Source organism: Corticium candelabrum, chromosome 14 (assembly GCF_963422355.1).
Source record: "Corticium candelabrum chromosome 14, ooCorCand1.1, whole genome shotgun sequence".
NCBI classification, from domain to species: Eukaryota; Metazoa; Porifera; class Homoscleromorpha; order Homosclerophorida; family Plakinidae; genus Corticium; species Corticium candelabrum.
In genome coordinates, this window is record NC_085098.1 from 2,791,132 (window position 1) to 2,798,631 (window position 7,500).

At 40.8% G+C, this 7,500-nt stretch overlaps 1 protein-coding gene across 5 annotated transcripts in view; it reads left to right on the plus strand.

The window, feature by feature from the left end:
• The window catches only part of LOC134189624 (FYVE, RhoGEF and PH domain-containing protein 6-like), a 25,229-nt gene that overhangs the window by 14,064 nt on the left and 3,665 nt on the right, over positions 1–7,500 (plus strand). For 4 of the 5 annotated variants that reach the window (XR_009971518.1, XM_062657953.1, XM_062657954.1 and 1 more), the window contains 10 exons: positions 441–499; positions 558–629; positions 696–764; positions 1,653–1,745; positions 1,801–1,889; positions 1,945–2,023; positions 2,091–2,228; positions 2,303–2,399; positions 2,459–2,613; positions 3,816–3,893. Coding sequence is in view for 4 of the 5 variants with exons in the window: in XM_062657953.1 (XP_062513937.1) it covers positions 441–499; positions 558–629; positions 696–764; positions 1,653–1,745; positions 1,801–1,889; positions 1,945–2,023; positions 2,091–2,228; positions 2,303–2,399; positions 2,459–2,613; positions 3,816–3,893 (929 nt within the window). In the remaining variant the exon portion in view is untranslated. Of the gene's footprint in view, positions 1–440; positions 500–557; positions 630–695; positions 765–1,652; positions 1,746–1,800; positions 1,890–1,944; positions 2,024–2,090; positions 2,229–2,302; positions 2,400–2,439; positions 2,614–3,815; positions 3,894–7,500 lie in introns of those variants that run through there. The other variant, XM_062657956.1, reaches the window with a different exon arrangement.

The following is a 7,500-nucleotide window of genomic DNA, read 5'->3' on the forward strand; positions in this document are numbered from 1 at the left end:
CTATGATGAGGCACTTCTTTTCTACTGTAACTGAACAAACTTTTCTTGACATCATTACGAACTCAACATTCAAATGTTGAATTTTTTCATCTGGTGCCAATTAACACTAATTAAGTGGAGCTTAGGTGTGAAAATATGAGACATTAAGCTAAAGTTGGGGATGGGGGCTTGATGGATAATGATGATACAAGAGTAGGTGTGGTATGACAAGAATTAGCAAATGTTTGTTTAGAGTTGTTGACTTTTGGAGTAAAAGTCATTGATATAAGGCATCGCATTGTGACATATGTGTGATAACTATCTCTGTGTTGGAAATTTGTTAGTCCATATTTGGAATTGATGTAACATTGAGTACTGATTTCCAATAAAATATGCTACAAGTTATTAGTTTTGAGATTTTTGTTGCTATTTTAAATGAGGTGTATTACTGTATTTGTTAGAAGCGTTACGGCATTTGGAGATTGCATTAGAGTATGTGAACAAGTCAACAAGAGCTGCTGTTTGTGTCACATTTTTGCTGTATTAAGCTATTGTAACATCAAGTCCTGCTTTTTTAGGAAAGTACTCGGAAAATGATTCGCATTCAGAGAGAAGTACTTGGAGTGAGGAACATACTGCAGCCTCATCGGGTGATTGAAGATGGATGCAATAATATATGGTTGGGTTTTATTTTTAACTCAATATTTGTATTCCAGACTCTTATTATGGAAGGTACTTTGCTCAGAGTTGAAACGTCAACTGTTCAATTGACTCATTTCTTTTTGGTGAGTTTTCTTAAGTTTATCTCATACAGTAGGCAACAGGCAGGTTGCAGTTGAGATGTCATTTTAAATACCCACTGGCTAGCTAGAGACTAGTCGAGTCTTACTCAAGCATTTTGAAAACCTGCTGGCTTTTTAAAGTTTTATGTTAATTAATTACTTGTATCGGAAGACTTACTCTATTTACAACACATAAACTTTAGCATGTCCAGCTAGTTTTGCCAAAACGTCATTGCAGTTTTAGTCTGATTTAGTTATTGTATTTGGTAAGCTGGTAATGGCTGGTTTACAGTCTACATTTACTTAACTTTTATGTTGGCTCAGTGTAACTGTGCATAGCCAGTCTCTTATCACCACCAATTGTGATGGAGGGGAGAGGCTGGCGATGTGAGACTAGACCCAGGGTAAGTTATGTGAACCGGCCTTTAGTAACATCTACAGCTTGTGTGGGTGAGTGTTGTGACTGGATAAGTGCATATAAGTCAGTGTTGTGTAGACTGACACGTACATAGTTAAAAACTTCTGATTTGTCACAATGATTTGGTCTAGACACTTTTGCAAGGATATGAAAGGGTAGTCCGAGATGTAGTGGACAGTTTTTGTGTAATTCTTTAGCTTCTTGATCTTGTGAAGTCTTCAAACTCTTGATTGTAGCCGATGTGAGGGTGAACTTTTTGAATTTGGCTGTGACTACATGATTCCAGAATATCTGTTCAAAACTGACATTGATTTGGTATTTGGCAAGTGTTTGTTTGTTTATGTAGTTTGGAGTGGGTAGTTTGGTTGTAGTTTGTAGTTTGGTAATTATTAATATAGAAATTATGTAAACTTTGATATGAAATAGATTGTATACATTGAACATATGGTGTTTGTCATATTTTGCCTGTGCAGTTTAGTGACATCCTTTTGTATGCTGTGGAGAAATCAGGTCTCAGTGGAGTCCAGCTTGTTGCTCGTTGTGTCTTACCACTAGTTGGAATGAAAGTGAGTCATGCAAGTTGAATATTTTGCAAATCCAGATATTGTTACATATCTGTAGGTTAAATCAGTGGAAGACTCTGAAGGTAAGAGCTGCAAAGCGTCGTTTACTATTAGCAAAGACACCACGTTGCTGACAGTGATAGCAGAGTGAGTTTTATTTTTTGTTTTGTTGTTTTATTGTTTGCGAATTTCTTGGTGACAGAACAATACGGGAAAAAGATTTGTGGATAGCTTCATTAACAGAAGCTATTAGACATTGTGACCTCAACATTCAATCACCTGTATGATTCACTAACGATCATGGCAGTATTTGATAGTTGCTTGTGTATTTGATGAATTTGTATTTAGGTAATTGGTGATGGCTCAGACAGTAGACCTGCTAGTCATGATGTTGCTAGAGCCGTTGATGATGTAAAGAAGTGCACAAGTTGTGGTAGCAAGTTTCATGTTTTCAGGAGACGAAGGAAATGTGAACAATGTTGCAAGGTCAAAATTGATGATAGTCCATTGTCTTTGCATTTCTGATTTTTGTACTGCGATTGGTATGTTCACTTTTACAGATGGTTTGTCGAAGTTGTCTCAGTGCTCTATCTGATGACATTAGTGAGTCTGCAAACCATGTCTGCATGAAGTGTTCTACTGAAGCTAACAAACTTGGTAGTTCATGTTTCTTGTAAACATCTGCTCCTTCTTTCAGTTATTTTGTGGTGGTGTAGAAGTGTTGAGTGAAATACAGCCAACGACTAACAGCAAGGAATCATTACCAGATAAGAAATTGAATCTATTAAAGCTTTCGAGTGATTTTGTTCTAACAAGAAGTAAGAAGAGCAGAGAAATGCCACCTTGGCAGACAACAGTTATATCAAATGAGGTAAGATTGTAGGTAAAACAGCTTAGTTACTGAATTATTGTTTGTAAACATTAATTAACTTATGTGGAGTGAGAGCCAGGGTTCTAGCCAGGATTTTTGGAAGTTATATAGCGGTATGGGTGTGGCACATAAGTCTGGCATGTGGGCGTGACATGTAGTGTCTGCAAATAAAATTAAAAATTGCTGGTTTGGGAGTGGTTTAGGATGCCTATTATTACGAGGCAACAAATCCAATTACAATACTATAGGTATGCTATTAGATTGAGACTCATGATTGACAAGTCTCCACCTTTTCCCTCATTATTACTCTGTTGATAAACGTTTTAACAGGTATTGAACGGACACATCTAGCTATAGTTCCCCTTTGTCATAACTTCTGGAGAGGGAGTGCACAGTGCATGTGTGGCGTACAGTACCTACCACATGTGTATCCAGTATGTTGGAGGCGTAGTGGTCAGCTCGATCTGAACGCGTAGCGGTATGTTGAAGGCGTAGCGGGCCGCTATGCCTTAGCATGCCTGGCTAGAACCCTAGTTAATTAACACTATAGACGGATGAGGACAATATGTGTTTCACATATACATCAATGGTAACACAGTTCATAAACAGCAGTAGTTGCTATTTGTGTTACAATATCTAAAAGGCAGGCACATTAATGAAGGACTACTTGTTACTGCGAACATTATTTACGTGAATAGCACATTGGTAACTAACTGTGCACTACACTTGTTCACTTGGGGCAAAAGTATAGTCTGAAACTGTCTGTTTGTAGGAAATTTTTGTTTAAGAGTCATTTGTTCAAATTTAGTCACTTATGACCTTTTTTGCTAATTTGCAGCATACTGAAGGAGTTGATAGTTACGTCGATTTAGCATCATTGTGTGTAGCTTGAATGTTTCAGCTAGCCATGCAACTTTATCTCAGACTTGGAATCTAGTAGATGTACTTCCCTATTTTATTACACAATTTAACAAAGGCAATTTTTGTAGAATGTGCGTTTGTAGTAAGCTTACCGTTGACTTCAACAGTCATTTAAATAATTGTATTAGACACTTTGTACTTGATATCACTGATCTGTTTCTAACTTGAGAATCTACTATTTTGGTGACCAAATTTTTTGAGGTTGCCAAGCTGATGACTGTGCCAGTCGCAAATTTTGAACACTTTGATGTGCATTAAATGTTTATTGAATCTTTTCATAGATTGAGAAGCGTAAGTTCCGCTCATCTTCTTGTTCTAATATGCTGCTGTCTCTAAGAAGCGCCTCTTTCTCTGGAGATGTGAGTTATTAGATACGTGTGTGTGTGTGTGTGTGTGTGTGTGTGTGTGTGTGTGTGTGCGCACGCACATGCGTGTGTGTGTGTGCATGCGTGCATGCATGCGTGCGTGTGTGCATGCGTGCATGCATGTGTGCATGCTTGCGTGCCTGCCTGCCTGTCTGCGTGTGTGCATGCGTGCATGCACATGCCTGCGTGTGTGTGCATGTGCGTGTGCATGTGCGTGCGTTCATTTGTGCATTCGTTCGTGCCTGCTTGTGTGCATGCGTGGTGTGTGTGTCTTGATGGAGAGGACACGAGAATATCACCATCCCATCTATGCTTTTGTATTGATTAAAAAAGGCATATGATTTGGTCATCTACGATGCTCTTTGGCACAGCCTTTACAATTGATATCAATTGCCTCCCAAGTTGCTGGATTATTCATGCCCTACACGAGAATTCCAGCACTGCAGTAAAGGCTTATGGGAAGGTATTGGACAAGTTTCCTGTCACCAACGGTGTCCGGCAAGGCTGTGTGTTGGCACCTGCCTTATTCAATCTCTACTTTTGCGTTGCCATTCACATGGCTCTGGATGAGCACAGATCATGAGGAATGGGCATCAAAGTAGCCTACCTTCATGATGCTGATCTTGTCAGGAACAGGAAGACCTTGAGGTTTGAATCTTTGGTGACTGATCTGGAGTATGCCGATGATATGGCTCTTTCCTCTGACAATTGGCTTGACCTCACCACAATGCTGGATTCTCTATCAAACTGCTGTAAGAAGCTGAGTCTTGCTATTACCATATTTCTTCGAATAGTTGTTGCCCTTGAATAGAAGTCGCCCTTGTTTAGAAGCCGCAGCTGAAGAAACTTGTTGAAAATAGAGGCCGAACTAGTCTGTAGAGTTACTGGCAACACCCTTATCACACGCTTTTGATGCTTAATTTAAATTTCGCGTCAATCTCATCTTGTTACGTGCACTCGTCTATCAACTAGTTTAGGGTGCTTTCCACGTGATTCTCAGCGCACATGTGTCTAGAATCATGTAGATAACATAATAGTCTTGGCATTTACAGCCAAATCTGCCGCTTTGGCACCTTCAAAGTGTCCAATTTTGTCAACAGAAAGAAATGTGACATTCAAGTACCAACGTGTCATGTTGTGAAGTAGAGACTTAAAAGTAGAGGCCACCCTTGAATACAAGCCGCCCTCGTTTAGAGGCCCAGTTCCATAACCTTGTTAAAAATAGAGGCCACAGCCACTCTTTGAAGACTATCTGAGTGCTCACACATTCAAACTCCTGTACCCATCCACTTTGTGCCAGGAGATGAACCTATTGAAGTGATCTCTCATTTCCAGTCCTTGGGCAGCGTTGTTCAAAATTGTGGATTGGACAGACATTAATTCCAGAATTTGTAAAGCCTCACAGGCCTTCTAGTCACTCTCTCGGATCTTGTGGTATCAACGTAAGATCAAGACCAGCACCAAGGTTCGTCTTTTGAACAGTGTGATCCTTCCAACCTTGCTATATGGCCTCGAGTGCACCGTCTTCCTTGAGCCTCATGTTCATCATCTTGAGTCCTTTTTGATTCATTGCCTTCGAATTATATTGGGGGTCTTGGTCAGGGAACAGAAGCATCACACTACGATATGCAAGATAGCCGAACAGCAAAGGATCTCATCGATTCTCTTACAACATTGTCTCCGTTTTCTTGGACATCTCTCAGGGCTGTCCAATGATCACTTACCCAAGCAGTTTCTTGTGTCTGCTCCTGTTGGTTGCAAGCGCAATGTTGTAGTCCGTCGGCCAACACCAGAAAGCGACAAGTTGCGTAGCCCCCCAAACCCGGGGAAGTTTCCGTAGTTGCAATCGCCGAAGAGAAACCATACAAGTGCATTTGCGATTGTTTGCCATCTTGAAACGGGCCGTTTCTGAGTAACAAGAACAACTAGATTGACTAAGGCCACGCCCACGCAAATTTGCAGCAACAGCGAACCGAGAGTAAGAGACAAACGTGGTTCCATGCATAAGCTCTGTATACACTAGCTATATCACGCGAAGGCTTCAACTAGTGCAGCTGTCTTTTCTAGAGCTGGAGGTAATGAAGTGCGGTCTCCAGCTAGTATTTCTCACATTGCCAGTAGTTCTGTTGATGAAAGAAAACTCCTACACTGTTGTTACACTTGTGCTGCTGCGTTTGACTGCCTTGCAACAGTAACGTGACCCTGAGCGTTTGGAAAGACAGTAAATACCACACAAGTCGTGACAAACTCCCGGATGTAGAGCACATACTTGTAATACTAACTATCTAGACGTTAGTACAAGTGTACAATAATTAACATAAGACCATCGAAAGCTGGTCATAAGCGTTACTGACATAAAGTGCCTAAATTTACGGCTGTACTAAATCGCTCAGAGTCATTTTGGTCACTAGCTAGTGGACTAATGATTTCATAGAGAACCTACACATAATTAATTAATAACCAATGAAATGTAAAGAGCCACCTACTCATCATGTTTGTCACTAGAGTTTGCATCAACATTATCAGCTGCAAACTCATTTGCAGATGCTATAGTGGAAGCAGGCTGAAAAACTTCACGCGGAATAGGGTTTTCGCATTTGTCACATTGGCACACATCTGTACATGGCAAGCAGCTTTGCTGGCAAGAGCAGCGCTTAGCTAATTAGAGCTGCACCCAGTTTTTACAGCTGCAACTGATCAGTTTTAAAACGTCAACAGGTGGTGGTGGCTTCGTCGTCCATTCAATAGTTGCCTCATTGTCATCACCAATCTGCCAACCTTGATTGTGGAAAGATGATATATCAGGATTAGCTTCCATTGCACGTCGCCATACACCAGCCTGATAATTTGCTCGTTTAATATGTATCTTCAGAGCGTCTTGGGTAGGAGGAAGCTGTGCTGCACAAAATAAGGAATATCTCACAGTATTAATGTCGGTGGCGACGTCACGGTAACCGTAGATCTTACAAACGTAAGGTTGACATTTCTTAAACAAAACATCCATGTTACTGTCAAAGCTTTTCCAATTAGCTGCATAGCAGTGCAAAACGACTCATTCTTGTTTAGAAGTTCCAGTGGTGCAACTTTGCCTTTACCTGCGAAGGCGCTGGTTGTATCACAACCTGTGAACGCATGGTATCCTGGCAAGGCTAGGCAAAGCTCTCTGCAGAGACTTCTTCCTACTTGCGTCCAGTTGATGAAGCGGCGACGATTTTTTGTACCCGTGAGAAACACGATAGTTGCCGGTATATCGAAACATCTGCTGTAACTTCTGACCTTAAATGCAGGTCTTGGTCGTCTTCATATTCTTCTGTTTGTATGTTGCGTTTGCCTTCGTCATGCAATGACAGAGCTACTTTTCTCAGAAGAATCTCTTGGGGTACAGTAGCAGACGTGACCAGTTCCGACTTCGGTACAGTTTGTGGATTTGCAAAGAATATTATGCGAATCTGCTATTAAACTACTTTCAAAGATGCTAACATCTCGGCTGCACTGAAGTTTGTCTAAAGCCTTTTGTTCGTTTATGCTTGGTAGCATTGTCTGTGATAAGCTCCTATCGGTTTCGATTCATCTGTGCAAGAATTCTGAGGAACCGTAAAGA